At 44.3% G+C, this 19,254-nt stretch overlaps 1 protein-coding gene across 1 annotated transcript in view; it reads left to right on the top strand.

Annotated features, from left to right (window-relative positions):
• The window catches only part of MANBA (mannosidase beta), a 65,521-nt gene that overhangs the window by 7,293 nt on the left and 38,974 nt on the right, over window positions 1-19,254 (top strand). Inside the window, exons 2-5 of the mRNA XM_083456769.1 lie at window positions 3,827-3,921; window positions 4,676-4,781; window positions 6,735-6,905; window positions 11,999-12,122. Coding sequence (XP_083312895.1) covers window positions 3,827-3,921; window positions 4,676-4,781; window positions 6,735-6,905; window positions 11,999-12,122 — 496 coding nt within the window. The remainder of the gene's footprint in view (window positions 1-3,826; window positions 3,922-4,675; window positions 4,782-6,734; window positions 6,906-11,998; window positions 12,123-19,254) is intronic.

Below are 19,254 nucleotides of genomic sequence, written 5' to 3'. Positions count from 1 at the left end.
CAAAACAGCAACTAAAACCAAACAAACAAAAAACCCAGCAACTAAAAAAATAAGCTAAACACCACAATTACAGCTAAAATATCTAACTCATGAAGGTTTGTTGTGAAGGAGCAGTGTGCTGCTGCAACTGCTTTGTCACTTCTGGTATGTTGTGGTTTGTTAGGGAGAAAGCAAAGATGATGCTTTGCGTTCTTCCGGTGAGTGATGGCTCTCATGAAATACCGTAGTCGAAACACTAAACTTCCTCTGCAGGAAACTGCCTGATTCTGAGTCAGACAATTAGTTCTGCTAGCTCAGTACAGTGGTACCTTGAGTTAAGTACTTAATTTGTTCCGGAGGTCCGTACTTAACCTGAAACGGTTCTTAACCTGAAGCACCACTTCAGCTAATGGGGCCTCCTGCTGTTGCCGCGCCGCCGGAGCACGATTTCTGTTCTCAGTTTCAGGTTAAGAACAGACCTCTGGAACAAATTAAGTACTTAACCCAAGGTACCACTGTAATTGAAAGCATTTATAGGCTGCTTAATATTTGAAAATCTCTTTAAGTGTCCTATAGCATAAATCAGTAAACAATATTAAGTAAAATAACAATTCAACAGAAAAAGAGGAATATAAAGGAATATTAAAAATAAATAAAAGCAGGAATGCTGAGAATTCAATATAAACACCTAAAATAAAACTATATGAGAGGCACCCTTTTCAGGCATGAGAAAATCCAAAGTCCTCTCTGGAACACATAACATGGACTGGATTACCTTAACACTAAAGTTTCATTATCAGGAAAATAATTTAACAAAAAATATTTCTTACAAAAACCATGGCCGGCACCTGTCATTCAAAGAGGCAGTCTGTCCTCTGTATTGTAAGATGGTACTTTCTGAAAGAAACGTTTGCATCACCCGAAAGCAATGACAATGTGCTTTTTGCTTCAGAACCTATGGGTAGCATTCAACACTAGTCCTGCTCAGAGTATACCCATGGGAATTAATTGACATGATGACTAACTTATATTCATTCATTCCAGTGGTAGTAGACTTCATTGAGTACAACCCATTGTGGTTTTTCAGTTCATTTGCAAATTTATGTCCTTCTAATTGATTAATCAACTAACATTCATTTGCTGTGTAACAGCCCTAACCCCAGCACTGTTTTTCCTGTTACATTTTGACAGTGTAGATATGTTAAAGGTAAACATTTGATATTGGTCCCAGAGGCTCTGGGAAATATACCTATGTCCTAAAAGATCTCAGTCCTCTGCTGGAACAAGTTGGTCACTTGGATCTATCCATGAGGCTCCAGCCTTAGCTCTTTCTCTGGGGGAACTGGCATCAAACCAGAGCACAACAAATTTTACCTCACAGCAACTGACGGTATGTGGTAACATGATAATTGCTCTGAGCTCAGTGGTATCCCTGTTGGCACTGATCTCAAGACAGACACTCGGTTCTTTTACTTGATGCAGCACAGTAATGTGCTGGCGAGACAAAGAGATAGGTACTTATGAATGTGGTAGTAAGCAGTCTTAATGTGGTTCCTTAACCCATCAGTGAGCAGCCTTTGGCTCACAGGCCTAACTAGGCCCAGCAAGAGTCCTAATTTGGCCCATGAGGCCATTTCCCCCAGTCTGTGCCCACCTTCCCCATCCCTGACGTCAATATGGGATGTTGGGTAGAGACATGGCTTCAAAGGAGTGCACTCTTGATTATTCCTTGGCAAATGGAGCTCCACCTCAGTGCCATTCAGCTGATCAGAGCAGACAGGGAGCCCCATTGGGATCGGTTGCCCCATCAGGAACTCCCTAGTGCACCTAAGGGGTGCTGAGAGCCATTACTCTGAGGGCTGGTTGCAAGCAAACAACAACAACAACAACAACTTATTTATACCCTGCCCATCTGGCTGGGTTTCCCCAGCCACTCTGGGTGGCTTCCAACAAAATATAAAAATGCAATAGTCCTTCAGATACAGTCATACCTCGGGTTAAATGTGCTTCAGGTCGAGCGTTTTCAGGTTACGCTCCGCGGCAACCCAGAAGTAATGGAGCGCGTTACTTCCGGGATTCGACGCTCGCACATGCGCAGGCGCTCAAAATGACGTCACACGCATGCGCGGAAGCGGTGAATCACGACCTGCAGACGCGGGTTGCGTTTGCTTCAGGATACGAACGGGGCTCCGGAACGGATCCTGTTTGCATCCAGAAGTACCACTGTATTAAAAGAGGGGGATAGCTCTCGAGCTGCCTTTTCAAAGGACCGCATGTGATGACATCAGGCAGCCGACAGGTGAGCAGCCTGGCCTACCCATCAAAGTTGGCCCATTGGGGTTGGGGGTGGGGAGGAAGGATCCAGCCCACATTATTATTAGTGTGGTATACCTGATCTCTGCTTGCACCATCCACACTGATCTGGGACTGGCTGGGTTTTTGCTCTGCTTTGTGATTTGAGCTTTAGACTATTGAGCCCATTCTGTTCCTACCAGCTTCTCAGCTCTGTGATTTTAAAATGGCATTGTGCATATGTGAGGTACTGCTTTTCTGAATTAAATATGAGGGAAATAGTAGGAAGATGCATACCCAGAGCAGCCAGTTGCTCTTGCAGAGATGAAGGCAGGATGACACAATCACTCCTGATACAGACAGAAGGATTTATCTGCCTTACTACAGGCTGTTTTGAAAGAGGCAGGCCCCAAATTTCATAAGAGCCTTTCATATATTTCCCCCTTTGGCAAAACTACAGCCTGCTTTTCAGCGGTTGTCTTCAAAGTGGGTATTTTAATTTGCTTCTTATAGCACACTAGTGATCCTCTCTGGTTGGCAAAAGGTTTGGGGAATGAACGCTCTAAAAGCTTTCTCTGCCTTTTAGCCTTCAAAAAAACAAAGCCAAAGATTAGTATATATAATCCTCATTCCCCTGTGAATTGTCTGGGAGGAATTAAGTAGCTGTAGATACAATTAAATATTAACCTGCTATGCAGACGACAGTGGAGTCATTCTGAAAATATCCCTAATACACACCCGTACACAAACACACATACTGAAGCGAATGATTTCTGCCTCCTTAGTTCCTACAGTAGTGCTAAATATTCCAGTAAAGAGGTTATATTTAGCACAGGCTCACTAAAATATGCATCACTCTCTCACATACGTGGGTTGGCTAAAGGTTTCCTTCCCCTCCCCCTTTTTTCAAAACTCAGGCTATCTTCATTAATTGTTTTCAGGCAAAAATTGTACTTGTTTGCCTTCAAAAGGCTCCAGAGTTCAAATGCTGGCATAATGAGGATTAAAAAATTTGGATTCACCGAGTGTGTATTTCCCAACTCTTTCCTTATTCATGGCCCGCCTTTCAGCTTTGATAAGGGAGATGAACTCTTCTTTATTTAATACTTGCTTTTGTGAGTTGGCTTAGATGGAGAGAATACTGTGGTGAGGTTGGAGTGGAAAAATGAAAAGAGAGGGGGGGGGGGAGAAATATGAATGAATGGTAGACATTCTGCAAATGTCCAGGACCATTTCATGGGAATGAATCAACAAGCTATGTAGAAGCCTGATAAAGTTTATAGGTAATAATCTGCCTCCATTATAGATGTTAGGTTCATTGCAAAGTTTGGTATTGCTGAACAGCAGAGGATTCCCTGTTGGAAAAGCAGGAAAAGACCATTCTGGCTTGAGCATCTAGTTGCTTCACGTAGATGCTCAGCAAAGAGGTTCAGGGTCCCCTCCCTGCATGTTTCAAACCCTAATACCCTTAATAGTAGTGTTTCCATATATATATTGCAATGGTGCCTTTTAACAATCAGCTTTTTAAAAATTATTTTGTGTGGTCCATCAATAGGATCCTTATCACAGATTTAATGACCTGGCCTACGCATGGATATCCTTGGATAACTGGACATACAGCAGAGATTTCAAAGCTCCCTTTGATATCAGGTATGAAAATGGCATAAGTTATGATACAAAGATTTAGGCTGTACTCCTAAGCACACTTACCTGGGAGTTAGTCCCTGGAGCAGACTAGAAATGGATGTTGCTCAAATCATTTCTCAATGTGGGTTTTGTAGGTCTAGGTCTGTGTGCATGTTAGGCTGGGTCCCTTCTCAGTTGCTCTCCTTTTTCTAGTGTGATCCTTTTCCTTGACACATCCAAGGTTTAGCTGTAGGTTTGCCACACTTTATACTAACCACAGGGTTCTCGTCATTTGCAAACTCATTTCAATCTAAGTGTCCAACTTGTGATCTAGCTGGAAATTTTGTTGAGCACAGTGGTACCTCGGGTTAAGAACTTAATTCATTCCGGAGGTCCGTTCTTAACCTGAAACTGTTCTTAACCTGAGGTGCCACTTTAGCTAATGGGGCCTCCTGCTGCCACCGTGCGGCTGGCGCATGATTTCTGTTCTCATCCTGAGGTAAAGTTCTTAACCTGAGGTACTATTTCTGGGTTAACAGAGTCTGTAACCTGAAGAGTCTAAACCTGAAATGCATGTAACCCAAGGTACCACTGTATCAATCATGGTTAACAAGTCAGCGCTGAAGGAAAGATAAGGGAAGGCTAGACGGAATTTGTGGGAGTGAGGCAGGACATGCATGTTCCTAATGATGACTTTGGATTTTTCAGCCATGTTTCATCTGCACCAGATCATTAAGGCAGTGGGTTCCCTAATATGTATTCTGTTCTCTTTTTGTAGGATGTGGCAAAAAGTGAGTTTGGTTTTTGATGGGGTGGATACAGTAGCACAGATTGTGGTCAATAATGTCACTGTTGGGAGGACGGACAACATGTTCAACAGATACGTGAGTATTCTTAAATTTGTATATTACATGTTTGGGAAACGTGATTTGATTTCTCCCAGTTTCAACTGTCTTTAAGCCTTGGCAGCATCTAGGCAATCCTGCATAGTCACCTGAAATCTCGTAGTACCTTTTTTCTTTTTAAAAAAGTATGGGCTGTATCTGGTGCTGCTGTTGGATTTGTGCAATGGGATTTCCCTTTCCTCTTCTTCTCTCCCTTATCCCAAGCCTTCTGTACACCCTGAACATCTGCCCCAGAGGGTTTGGTTGCTCTCCAAAGGAGATTTTGGGGTTTCATGGGAGGAAGGGGTTTCATGGGAGGAAGGAGAAATCCCATTGTGCAAGTAAAACTCCACTCACATAGCGTTCGGCTAGGCTTGTTTCCCACTGTTGAAATACTGTTGCAGCCAACATTGCCTGTTACAATAATAATTTATTATTTGTACTCCACCCATCTGACTGGGTTGCCCCAGCCACTCTGGGTGCCTTCCAGCATATATATATAAAATAGTAGCAGAGTGTTCTTTTCTAAACTGAACAATCATCCCTCATTCACATTGTTCACGACTGATCATACTACTTTGAGGACATTCATGACTAGTATACATTTGAGGACAGTATTGTAGAAGTGCAGAGGCAGCATATGAAGAAAAGGAATAGAGGTTATACAGTGGTACCTCAGGTTACATACGCTTCAGGTTACATACGCTTCAGGTTACAGACTCCGCTAACCCAAAAATAGTACTTCAGGTTAAGAACTTTGCTTCAGGATGAGAACAGAAATCGTGCTCCGGCAGCGTGGCAGCAGCAGGGGGCCCCATTAGCTAAAGTGGTTCTTCAGGTTAAGAACAGTTTCAGGTTAAGTACGGACCTCCGGAACGAATTAAGTACTTAACCTGAGGTACCACTGTACTTGGAAGCATTTAAGGCTTTTGATGAAGGCAGAACATACATGAATACTTGACATAGAAAGAGCATAATTACATACGTCATTAAAAATGTACATAAGTAATCAAAATGCATAGCAAGACATCCATGCTCTTTTGAGTGTGTCTGGTGAGGATAACCAGGTCTCACAGTGGCCAAACTTTGCTGAGACTTGGAGAGGAGCTCATACCCATTTTGCTCCTCCCTTGTCCTTTTAACATAGTGCGACAGCTAAGCCAGAGTTGCAGATTGTGGTTAAGGAGGAGTCAGATGACACGCTGAGCCAAACTTTGGCTTGGCTTAGCTTAGCTTCTGTGCCACATTGTTCTAACAGGACCAGGAAAGAGCAAATTGGGTGCAAGGTCTTCTCTTGGAGCCAGCATGTTCGTGCAAGTCATGGTAAGTTATAGTTTGGCTTACAAGGTCATAGTGTACAAAGCCATTGTGTGTCATTGCACAATGCGCTGCTAAGTAAAACCAGGTCAACACAACTTGAGACCCAACAGCTCAATGCAGCACATCAGCCTTGTGTTGTGGCTTCCAGGCAACTGGTCTGTTCTTGCAGTTTCAGGTGGTATATCAGTTTCTGAACAAGCCTTCATGCGTGGCTGGTGGGGCTGAGGTTGGCTTGGTGGTTGGCTCCAAGTTGTAAATGTATGGTAGGGTAAGGTTGACTCTGATCATACCTTCACTTGCTTTCTTTGTTCAGAGGACTACTGTAGTTGTGTGAGCAACTCCCCATGACCTGCAGTCTCAGGGATCTCCGCAGCTGTTGGAACTTCCACAGTCTCTGAAGTACAATTTAGAGCTTTAAAGTTTTGCAGAAATGACCATAGTGGTGATTCCTGAGGACTCACTTCATAAATTTATTACATTGCTCACTCAGGTAGACTGCTCCTGTAAGTGAAGAAAGCAATGTTTGAGCCAGAGCCCAGGGTGACTGAATCAATGCCTCAAGGATGCTGCGTTTCAGATTCTTAAATATACAGAGTCTATAATGCATACTTTCCCCATCTTTCCCTGCTTCAGAGCTTTGATATTACCGATGTGATCAAGGAGGTCAATGCAATTCATGTTAATTTTGTCTCGGCTGTTTGGTATGCTGCAGAGCAGAGTAAAAATCACCAAGCATACAAGGTGCCTCCGGAATGCCCTCCACCTGTACAGAAAGGACAATGCCACGTTAACTTCATCAGAAAGGTAAATAGTTATGTGCATGAAATTATGTTAGAAATTATCCAGTTAGAAATTACGGTGATATAATCAAGGGAATCTTGAAACATGGGCCTTGTTAGGTAATTAGACCACCCCCTTTAAAAATATATATTTCTCACTTACGGGGTGTGTGTATGTATATTTCTGTGTGTATACAATCACATTGCTGAGGAGAGGAATCTTGTAATATTTTAAAATGCAATGTAATGTATTGATACCAATATAAAACAGGAAGCAGCCTGGTTAATTTTATTGAGAAATATATATACAGTCGTACCTTGGAAGTTGAATGGAATCCATTCCGGAAGTCCGTTTGACTTCCAAGACATTTGGAAACTAAAGCGCTGCTCCTGCAGCCAATCGGAATCTGCGGAAGCCCCGTCGGACGCTCAGGTTCCAAAGAACAGTTGCAAACTGGAACACTCATTTCTGGGTTTGCGCCATTCGGGAGCCAAAACTTCTGAGTACCAAGGCGTTCAGGATCCAATCTACAACTGTATGTATAAACTTTTAAAAGCTGTTTTTATGCAAGTGTGGTAGCAAACAGACTAATAGCTAGAGAACAAGTAAATTGTTATAAATAGGTGAGACCCCACCCTTTGGAAACTTGTCCCAGGCAATACTCCTTGGAATAGATGTTTCTGAGCAAGAAGGATCTAGGTGCAGGAGCAGCCAGCATGGTTGCTGGATGACAGATGTCGCTGGTTGACAGGTTCCCTCATCCCTGACCATTGGCCGTAATGACTGGGCTGAAGGGGGCAGGAATCTAGTAACCCCTGGACCATGCTGGACCTGGCACCATGTTGGCAGCTTCACAGGAGAAGTTCTGGCTACAATTGTTCCCTGTGGCTGCATCCATCCAGGGAATTTAGCAAAGCGGGAGAGACCAGAGTTAGCTCTGAGAAGCGCCAGAATATGCTGGCAGGGTTATGAGGCATCTTAGCCAAGCAGCTTTCTGCGCGTTTGCTGTTTCTCATGTGCTGAGCTACTTACATTGTGCAGCTCTGACAGCTCTGGGAAGCATTAGCTAATAAGAAGCCGCATCTCATTAAGCTGTTGTGAAGGGGAGCTGGGTCTGTTTGGATACATCAGCAGAAAGCTTTTAAGCACCGTAATAATGGGAGCCAGGAATTTAATACAAATTACTGTTGTGTTTTCCGCTCTGAGGTGATTGGACAGAGCAATCCTATGCATGTTTAAGTCCAGTAGCAAATGTGTTTTAGGGCCACAGCTTTTGCGTTAAGAAGGAACATCTGCTATTTTGACTGTGATGTTATTTAAGCTGTTACAGTTGAGATATAACATCCCTTATATGGTATCTTCTCTCTTGGCAATGATGAACCCTGTTAGTCAGGGGAAGGGAACATTGTAATTACAAATAAGACAGAAAGAAACTTGGTTGTGAATGTAACCTTATTATATAAATCAGGTGTGGGGAACCTGTGGTCTTCCAGATGTTGCTGAACTACAACCCCCATCAGCCCCAGCAAACATGGCCCATGGGAGTTGTAGTTCAGCAACATCAGCAGGGGCAAAGGTTCCCCATACAAGATAAATGCTGCTATTAAATTAGATCAGAGGTGGGCAACTGGCAGCCCTTGGCCTCATCTCATGAGGGGGAAATGGGAGAAGGGATGTGGCAGAATAATTCAGCCCTCAACAACCACAAGAAAAGGTTGCCCACGCCCAAATTGGATTTTTAAGTAGGCTGCGAAAAAGGAGCTGTTTCTGTAACAGCAGTTAGTTAAAACATGGCGGGGGGTCATCGTTCTGCTCTAATCTAGAATGTTGTATCTCTCTTGGGTTGGTTAGAAATTGGTGCGGAGCTGAAAAACAACTTGCAACAGCTGTAGTCCTATTTTTAGAGCAGAAGATGCTGCGAGAGTGGCTTTGGCATAGTGCTGGGCTGTGCACATGTTTATGACAAGAACTTCTTTTAAAAAAAGGGAGTTGGATCCTTGAAGGAAATTTGCTGTCATGCTGGAATATGGATTGAGATGTTTCCTCTGGGAGGTTTCTTCTTCGTGGTCCCATATCACACTTTTATCATAAGAACGTAAGAAGAGTCTGCTGAATCAGGCCAGTGGCCCATCTAGCCTCCCAGTGGCCAACCAGATGCCCATGGGAAGCCCACAAATGGCACAGGAGGACAACAGCAACTACACGTGCCTTTTGCAAGGAACGTGGGTCAACACACATGCAAGAGTGGCCATAGCTCGGTGGTAGCATCAGGACCAGTTTTGCCATTAGGTAGAGTGAGATGACTACCTCAGACAGCAGATACCAGGGGGTGAGCAGCAGTGGTGGCAAGATGTGGGAGAACATATGTGCCACGTGGCCTCCTCTAGCAGCCCCTAGGATAGCCTGTGCTCTTCGGATGCAGTGCAGGATGCTGCCCTGCTGCCAGTATTAAAACAATATTCCAGCGCTATTCTGGTCAGCTTCTGTACATAGAATTGAAAGAGGGCATAGCAACATAGGAAGCTGCCTCATCCCAAGTGAGTCCATGGGTCCATATAGATCAGTGTTGTCTGCACGGACTGGCAGCGTCTCTCCCAAGGTTTCAGATGGGGCATATCCAGCCCCATCTGGAGATGTTGGGGATTGAACCTGGAACCTGCTGCTGTGCAAAGGAGATGCTCCATCACTTGGCTATGGTTGAACCCCAGAGTAGGGGAGCAAAGCTGAAAAAGAAAGGAGGCGTGTTGTGGCTGCACTGTGTCAGTATTTCAGCTGAGTGCTTTTGGGGAGGCAGTGTCCAATAGCATCCTGCTATGACATCATTGGACTAAGTTGGGTGACCCTTTCCCCTGATACTGGCACATGATTCAGTCCTGGCCTGTTCAGTTGTGGGATTGAGCTGTGAGCCTCATAGAACCTTTTATTGGCATCACATACAACATCCAAAACAAATCAATACAGAATTACCACTTCCCCAGTGGCACAAAACATTTGCTAAAAGAAAGGAGGCAGAGCAGTCTATCCTCACATCTCTTGGTCTCCTGTGTATTTCAACGACAAAAAAGAGCTGTGAGCCATGTTATCTCCCTCCCATTCACAAATTACCACCTCTATTTATTTTACTTTTATTTAAAAAATATTTTTAACTGCTCTTCACCAAAAAGATTCCAGGGTGGTTACTGCCCTATCAATGAGATTTCTGGGGGAGTCTGTGTTAGTGTTCCCCCAAATGCATGGCATATATCCATCAGAAGCTGGTGAGTGTCAGAGGAAAACTGGAGGACTTGCCCTTCATGGGAATCTGATGGATATAGATATATATTATTCTGGAAACTTTTTCTTAATGGCACTTGAAAGCTTGCTTCACACTTTTTATTTCTGAAATTGTAAAGTCTGCACACGATGACTTTATCACCTAGTTAGTCTTTAAGGTGTCTTAAGTCTCTGGGTTGTATTCAGCTAAATTTTTCTCAGAGCAGAGCCATTTAAATTCATGAACTTAAGTTACCCTGAAACCTGTAAATTAGGTCTGAGATTGCCCTTGTCTCATCTTTAACAATAGCTTGTTCGGACCTGAAGAATGGCCGCCCATCAGTGTTAGTGGTGAAGTAAACAGATCTTTCCATTTTGAGAGGGCTGTTTTCTAAGAAATGAATGTCGCTAGTGTTAATAACCTAGAAATAGGTGCATTGCCTGGTTTACACTCCTTGTAACTTGATACGTTGGCAGGCAAGCCGATTCCCTGGGATACGGAGAAGGAGCTAGGCGAGTGCAGTGTGGGTTGCCAAAATTAGTAAGGCTCAGCTGCCAGTTATTAGGATTACAAATTTAGATCTGTAGGTCACTATGCAAAACTTTAACGAGATCTATTGTATGTACATCTCCAGGGTGGGGAGTTCTGAGGTCAAGTCAAGACATGTCTTCAAGCTGTGGTCAACAACTTGTTTTGCCCTAGACACCACCCTGGAAATCTTAACATGAACCGAAGCTAACTTTCATAGCTCAGTTGTATGCTTTCCACATAGCTTGCATATCATTTTACTCAAAGCTGCTGGTGTATGTGGGACTGACTCTGATAACCTGATGCATTACCCAGCCATACAGAAATGCTTTCCATGGCTTCAGCTCATTCTGTCACAGTCATGCTCAATTTATTTACATACTGCATCTATTTATTTTTATTTGTTGTTATTCATATTCATATTCATATTATTTTTATGTGCTTATCACTTTTCCTCCAAGGAGCTCAAGATAGCATACATGATTCTTCTCCCCCTGCTCATTTTGTCCTCACAATGACCCTGTAAAATAGGCCAGGCTGAGAGACAGTGACTGGCCAAAGGACACACAGTGAGCTTCGTGACAGTGAGGATTTGAACACAGCTCTCAAAAAAATCTAAACACAGTAATGATGCATATACAATACTGTTACATATAAAAATATAATATTGCTGCAATGTATTGCTAAAAACCCCGCAAGTGTTCATTTAACCAACAAGTAAAAGTACCCAGTAACGTCGAGTCAAAAAATAGCCCCAAAGCAGATAGCATCAGTATTGAACATTCTCCCCCTCCTAGTCTTTTACATGTCAACCTAAAAGGCTGGAAAGTCTCCTTACAGTTCTTCCTCTGGGAGTAGCTCACCTGTGGAGTCTTCTAGGGTTGGAGGGTAGGGCAAGGCAGGTGGAAACAGCAATTCACCTTGTGGCAAACACAGCCTCTCTTCTCGAAGTTGAGGAGCCGCAACCACATGGGTGTGGGTCAAAGATGTGGGCCTTTTCTACCTGGCCGTTCTCCTAGCTTCCAGCATGGTGTTGATCCAGTGGTATGAAACAGACTGTTTGCTGTTCTTATGCAGTTTTGACATCTGAGCCTTATTGCAATGATATGGGATGAGGCCAGGGAATAGCATCTAGGAGGCCCTTACCTCTGGAACAAGTAGAACCTTCATCTGAACGTTGGAGCTTTCTGCTCGGGATTGCAGCCACTCCATTTTACAAACATTTTAGGAATATCTAGGCAGGGTCAGGTTGGGGAAAGCTGCTTTAGAATCTTGTTTCCTCTGCATAGGAAAGCAACCCTTCCGTGAAGCAACCTGCCTTTGTGTTTAATTCCAGGAGCAGTGCTCATTTAGCTGGGACTGGGGCCCCTCTTTCCCTACTCAGGGCATTTGGAAGGATGTCAGGATTGAAGCATATAATCTTTGCCGCCTGCTTTATTTCTCGGTGACTCCTCAGTATGGTAAGTCTTGTTGTCCTTTAACTGTAGAATGAATCAGAAGAAAATTGATCCCAGAGGATGGAATCCTTCCACGTAATAAACAATGGTTGAAAGGTTTGCACTAGGTTCTCCCCCCCACAAAAGATACAAAAGCATAGATCAATAACACACTGGAGTAATTTCAGCATATGACACAGGGGCATCATCTGTTCTTTCCTAGTCCAGAAATCCTCTGCAAGACACATTATTCTTTCTCACTGCATCACGCTCTTCCTTGCATTCCCTACAATTGCATCTCTGTGCCATGAAGGGCGTGAATTTCCAGTCTTATTTATTTTGAAGCTCCTGAACACATCTGTCCTCCCAATTTATTTATTTTTAATTTAAATACATTCTATCCTGCTGTTAACATGGGTCCCTTTCTATCCAGGGGATTGTTTGTGTCCACATCCACTTAGGTTGAGAAATATTGCTCTTTCAGGGCTCTCGGGCTGAGATTTTTTCTGCTCATTTCCAATTAACACTTCTCCCTCTCACCTCTGTTACATAGAAACGGGGAACCATCTCTGCACTTTGTCTCCATCTTCTATTCTTTGTGCACCTTCTCTCATCTGGCTCCTCAAGTCTGGAACAGATTCTTTTTCTCTTGTTTATCAGATCCTCTCCCCTATCTTGAAGGGTCCCTTTCCCCAGGGGTCCAATAGTTTGGTGAAGGCTTTTCTGATCTGTGCTCGTAGCAAACTACAGATAAGATTGGCTATCCTATGGCAGTCTTTTGAAGAAACAAAGGCCCCTGTAAATGCAGGGGCTGCATAGAACCAGGAAGTATAGAACCAGTCTGAAGCATTCTCTCGTGTAGTCACCCATTGGATTCCAGGAATCAAAACTGGGCTTCCCTTGCTACAGCTGCTAAAGGGCCAAAGCTTGGGGTAGAGCACATGTTTTTGCATGCAGAAAGTCAGACGAAACACCTGGCATCTCCAGATAGGGCTGGGGAACACCTCTGTTTAAAACCCTAGAGAGGTGCTGCCAGTCGTGTGGACACTAACAATCTGGATGAGGAACCTGTCACCCTCTGGATTTTCTGAAGAACAGCTCCCATCGTTCCGCTTGGAGTCAGTTGTAACTAAGCAGCATATAAAGTAAAAAATTCTGATCATTGGTCTTGCCAACTAAGGCTGATAGTTGTTGTAGTCAACAGCATTTGGAGGGCCATTGTTCCTCCATTCTGCAGCTAGATGGACCTAACTCTGTGTAAGACTGCTTCTTAAGGTGAGTGGTGGTAGAGCCTTTGCTGTGGTGTGTCATGAGTAGGTATGAATTTCAGTTTCTTTGCTGCTTGTTTGCCCAATCCCAAATTCACTTCCCCACATTTATTCATCAGGTTGCAATTTTTTTTTTAAAAAAAGTCCTCCTGAAAATGTATCAGTACAGTATTTTAGTTCAAGTTAATCCAAATATACTTATTTTTGTATGTCATTTACCCAAACATAGGCATTTTTTAAAAGCATATTTCTTGCAATGTTTATATTTTCCCTAACATAAGGCATTCGGGTATGTTATTTTCATTAATATAGGCATTTTACATTGGTGTATGCTGGAGAATTACACTGCAAAACTCAGAGAAGTGTGAATTTTGAAGGATGGCTTTGTTTTGGTTCTCATGTTGTTTTGGAATGCGTGAATCAAGGTTCACCTTTAAATGTATGCAGCCCTGAACAGGATGTGGTCTAAGACCCTCTTTTCTTATTTCTTTCCTGCCGGAGGAAGGGTGAACCAGAGACGTTTTGCTGCCTGCCCTTCTGCCCCCTTGTCCTCGACATCTGTGACATTCTGTCTGTCACTTCGTTACTGAAATGGATGTTGCTAGGGCTGAAAGGGCTCTCCATATCACTGGATTTCTCCCAGTGTTGAGATTTAAGGGTTTGGGGCAAAAGCAGCTGCATGACGATGGCTGTAACTTGAGAGGAGTGTGCTTGTCCTGAACTGAAGCCACCTAACCGGTTCCTGTTGCTGGTAATCACTTGTTTGTCGTCCAGCTTGCACTGGGGTTGACTGGCTCAAAAGGACAAGTTGCTTTTCATAATGGGCATTGTCCCAACACGTCACACACAATCAATTCAGAAAGTTGAGGGGTGTTCCGTTGCTTTAAGAGAGCTAGGTATGAACTTGGGAAGTTCCTCATTCAAAGTTAATCTCAGTCCAAACTCACTGTGTGGACTTTCAGAAGCTAATCTATCTGAATAGGAACATGGGAAGCTGTCTTACTGTTGTATTATTGTCTATACCTTAAATTTGGGGGGCAAATGTGGCCCTCTAGATCTCTCTCTCGGGCCCTCAGGCCACCTCCCTCTCTAGTCCCACCCCATCAGCCCAGCTCCATACACTTCTTGAGTTCCTTTGCTTGACAGGAATATCTCCTTGAACTAAGGCTTCTTGTTTCCTGGATGGAGTGTCATTTAGGGTTTTTTTGGGGGGGGGTGTAGGTGGGCATTGTTGCAGTTTTGCTGCTAAATCATACAATCCAAATATAAAGATATAAAAAACAAGACAAAACTAGTCACAAACAATAAACAAAACATCACAAAGTACACAACCAGATTGAAAAACCGTCGCCGTTTTTTTATACGATGAAAGTTTTTCAATCTGGTTGTGTACTCTGTGACGTTTTCTTGATTGTTTCTGACTAGTTTTGCCTTGTTTGTCGTTATGCAATTTTTCATATGTTGTAAGCTGCCTTGCACACGGTTTGAACTTTTGGAAAGGCGGTGTGCACATAAATGATTGGTTGATACATATATGGCAACTTTTGCATGCCAAGAAACAAACGTTTACGACCAAATTACAGCCCCTTGCTGGCCCCCCATTTTTTATGTGGAGTTTTAATAATGAAAACATTACAGAGCAGATGTGCTGGAAGTTCCAAAGCACTCATAGGGAATCATAGAATCATAGAGTTGGAAGAGACCACAAGGGCCATCGAGTCCAACCCCCTGCCAAGCAGGAAACACCATCAGAGCACTCCTGACATATGGGTGTCAAGCCTCTGCTTAAAGACCTCCAAAGAAGGAGACTCCACCACACTCCTTGGCAGCAAATTCCACTGTCGAACAGCTCTTACTGTCAGGAAGTTCTTCCTAATGTTTAGGTGGAATCTTCTTTCTTGTAGTTTGGATCCATTGCTCCGTGTCCGCTTCTCTGGAGCAGCAGAAAACAACCTTTCTCCCTCCTCTATGTGACATCCTTTTATATATTTGAACATGGCTATCATATCACCCCCTAACCTCCTCTTCTCCAGGCTAAACATGCCCAGCTCCCTTAGCCGTTCCTCATAAGGCATTGTTTCCAGGCCTTTGACCATTTTGGTTGCCCTCCTCTGGACACGTTCCAGTTTGTCAGTGTCCTTCTTGAACTGTGGTGCCCAGAACTGGACACAGTACTCCAGGTGAGGTCTGACCAGAGCAGAATACAGTGGCACTATTACTTCCCTTGATCTAGATGCTATACTCCTATTGATGCAGCCCAGAATTGCATTGGCTTTTTTAGCTGCCGCGTCACACTGTTGGCTTATGTCAAGTTTGTGGTCAACCAAGACTCCTAGATTCTTTTCACATGTACTGCTCTCAAGCCAGGTGTCACCAGGAAATGCCAGGAAATGTAACAGGAAATGTAAGCCAGGAAATGTAACAGTGTATTGCAGCCTCCGTAAGTGCTCCTAAGTCCCAGTAACTTTAATTGGGAAAGTAAAGCTCTTGCTCTCCCATTGAAGTCAACTGGACCTAAATGTTCAAAACTTGGTGTGGAGTGTGCCCTTGTTATTACTAAACCAGCCACTTTGCCTCTGGATGATACTGGGAAGAAGGGAGTCTTTGAAGCTTCTGGAAATGGCTCCAGCCCTTTGCAGAAATCAACACAGCTGGAATTTCCATGGAATGCCAAGACAGCATCAGGAGTTGCTTAGTATGTAGTCTTCCAGCTCCACCTGTTGAGAACCAGGTATGCAGCCAGATACAGTTTCCCTTTAGTCAGCCGGGGGTGTTTTTTTGGATCTCAGCCTCGAGGCTGTGCTTATCCAGAAGAAGAAAAAATCTGACTTGGAATAATGAACCTATTAATCTTTAAATCTGTCATGTGAATGCCATTTAAAGTGGTTCAGAGTTTTTATTTATTTACCCAGGTGGTCTAATACATCTTTTAGTCGTGTCCAACTCTTTGTGACCCCAAGGACCAGAGCACACCAGGCACTCCTGTCTTTCACTGCTTCCCGCAGTTTGGTCAAACTCATGCTGGTGGCTTCGAGAACACTGTCCAACCATCTCGTCCTCTGTCGTCCCCTTCTCCTTGTGCCCTCAATCTTTCCCAACATCAGGGTCTTTTCCAGGGAGTCTTCTCTTCTCATGAGGTGGCCAAAGTATCGGAGCCTCAGCTTCATGATCTGTCCTTCCAGTGAGCACTCAGGGCTGATTTCCTTAAGAATGGATCGGTTTGATCTTCTTGCAGTCCATGGGACTCTCAAGAGTCTCCTCCAGTACCATAATTCAAAAGCATCCATTCTTTGGCGATCAGCCTTCTTTATGGTCCAGCTCTCACTTCCATACATCACTACTGTCCATACATCACATTTTGCATAATTAGTACCTAATGGAATGATTCCTACAGCTTGTTGATATTTCTTTTAAGAAGAAAATATGATCAAGCCGTATGTGAAGCCTCCTTCAGGTATTCTCCTTCATGTGATTTAACAATCGTGGGTGGAGGGAAAGCAGGACCATGAGGACTAGTCTCATTCCCACAACTCCCTCCCCATTTCCTCTCCATCCATTGGATAAATGCTGCAGTGGGGAAGCTTACTGAATACGCATAAATTTCCCCTGCCATTTGGAACTGGAACACGGATTATTCTGGGTCACAGGAATAACAGATATGTGTTTGGCAGGTTCCTTCTTTGCGGACTTGCCTCTTGACATGTGTGAAGGTCAGTAGGCACAGCCCTACCCCACAATTGTTAATTGCATTAAGGGGAATGCTTGAAGGGGTCTTTGCACTTCCCTGACCATTATTTCCCAGCTCTCTCAATTTAAAGCTGTAATAGTTCTAGGGGTTGTTCGTGCGTAAATCGGTGCCAACACCTGGCTGGGTTGCCTGAGTGAACCTTTCCTGTTTGGACAGCCACTCACCCGTGGCTGTCTCAATCGCTGGCAGAATCCGTCAGTGGGCGTTTCTTGAACTTCTTCCAGCATAAAAGTTCTTCGACGCCTAGTCGCCGCCTACTCTCTCTGCGCGGAAGCCTTCTGCGCAGGGAGGGTGTGGGCATCAGAGGACCCGTGCTCTCCCTGCTGGTTCCCAGTGAAGAGTCTTGGAGCCACCTCGCCGATTCCCCCATCTGCCCCCCTTCTCCACTGGTGCTACGCTGATTTCCTTCCCCAGAAGATGTGCTGCCTCTCTCCCTCCCGGGACGCTCTCTAGAATCCCTCTGGAGCCCTCCCTCTCCTTCTGGCTCCAATGGCAGTTCCCTGACAAAAGCATAGCAGAGTCTTTCCCAACCTGGTATCCTCCAGATGGGGTTGGACTACAAACTCCCACCATCCCTGACCATTTGTCATTGGGTTCTGACTCCCATCAGCCCCGGCCAGTTTGGCCAATGGTCAGGGGTGATGAGTGCTGCAGCCCTGTAGCACAACACAAAGGGGAGTTGCGAGGAGGGCTAAGAAGCTGGAGCAGCAACCTTGGCTTGGCAAGCAGTGAGAAAAGTTAACGGTGACCTTCCCTGGGAGCCTATACATTCCCCACTAGGATTCCCTTAGGAAACTCAGGTCTCAGTGGTAGAATGAATTTCAGCCTATAGGAGGGGAAGGATTCCTATTTTGAATACTACTCCTGATAACGAAAAGCAGAACCCTGCAGACAGAAAACTAGCAGATCAGGGAGAAGCCCAGCTGTTCTGGTTTTATCTTTGCAAGATTTTAAACATAAAGGTAAAGGAACCCCTGACCGTTAGGTCCAATCACGGACAACTCTGGTGTTGCAGTGCTCATCTTGCTTTACTGGCCGAGGGACCCGGCATACAGTTTCCGGGTCATGTGGCCAACGTGACTAAGCCGCTTCTGGCGAACCAGAGCAGCACACGGAAACGCCGTTTACCTTCCCGCCGGAGTGGTACCTATTTATCTACTTGCACTTTGATGTGCTTTTGAACTGCTAGGTTGGCAAGAGCAGGGACTGAGCAACGGGAGCTCACCCAAATAGGTGTTTCTGTACCTGCAGCATGAAGTGGTCCACCATCCCATCTATTGCCTCAATCTACTGCATGTTAAGACAAGGCATCTAAATTGTACTCAAGAGTAGACCTGCTGAAATTAATTTATCTAACTTAGCCATATTCCTTAATTTCCTTGGGTGAGTTGAATGTGGGAACCATTTCTGGGACATGATCTGTGGCTTCAAATGTAAGACAAACTCAAGGAGACATAGATGTCTTTGTTGCATTTGCTGTGGGGAAAGAGTATAGTATTTCTGCTGCTGTATTTCTTATACCAGTTCAGCCATTCAGGCAACAAAAATGGCATCTAACTTCCTGCATTTACTCCAGAAGCGGCTTAGTCATGCTGGCCTCATGACCTGGAAGCTGTATGCCAGCTCCCTCGGCCAATAAAGCGAGATGAGCGCCGCAACCCCAGAGTCGGTCACGACTGGACCTAATGGTCAGGGGTCCCTTTATCTTTACCTTTTAGGAAGGTTGAAGGAGCACTTTCTAGGAATACTCTTTGAGTGAGTCATGATTCTTTGAGCTGGCAAATGCTCTGTGATCCTGCAGGAGACCTCCTCTTACCAGGCAGGCTGATGTGGCGAGCACACTTGAGTGGCCAAAGAGAAACAACTGTAGACCCTACCAAATCCAGACACAATGGGTTCAATTCATTCCCCAGGTCTCAATTCCACTTGCTTTGTAGGCCTACAGCAGAGAAGAATTCCATGCATTTTCTCTGAATGAAGCATTTGTTCAACATGCAGAAATGGTTATTCTATCCAGAAATGGTGATCTTTCCCCAAAACAGCTGTGTTCGAATGTAGATCGAATAAAAGCAAAATGTAACAGATGGGGAAAGCCCTTGGTAAACGACCGTGACACTCTAGTTTCTCCAGAGTCCTTGTT

This window comes from Podarcis tiliguerta (genome assembly GCF_965153285.1).
Source record: "Podarcis tiliguerta genome assembly, chromosome: 9".
NCBI classification, from domain to species: Eukaryota; Metazoa; Chordata; class Lepidosauria; order Squamata; family Lacertidae; genus Podarcis; species Podarcis tiliguerta.
Note: the sequence above shows the minus strand (reverse complement) of the source record. Positions and strands in the feature narration are given on the sequence as shown.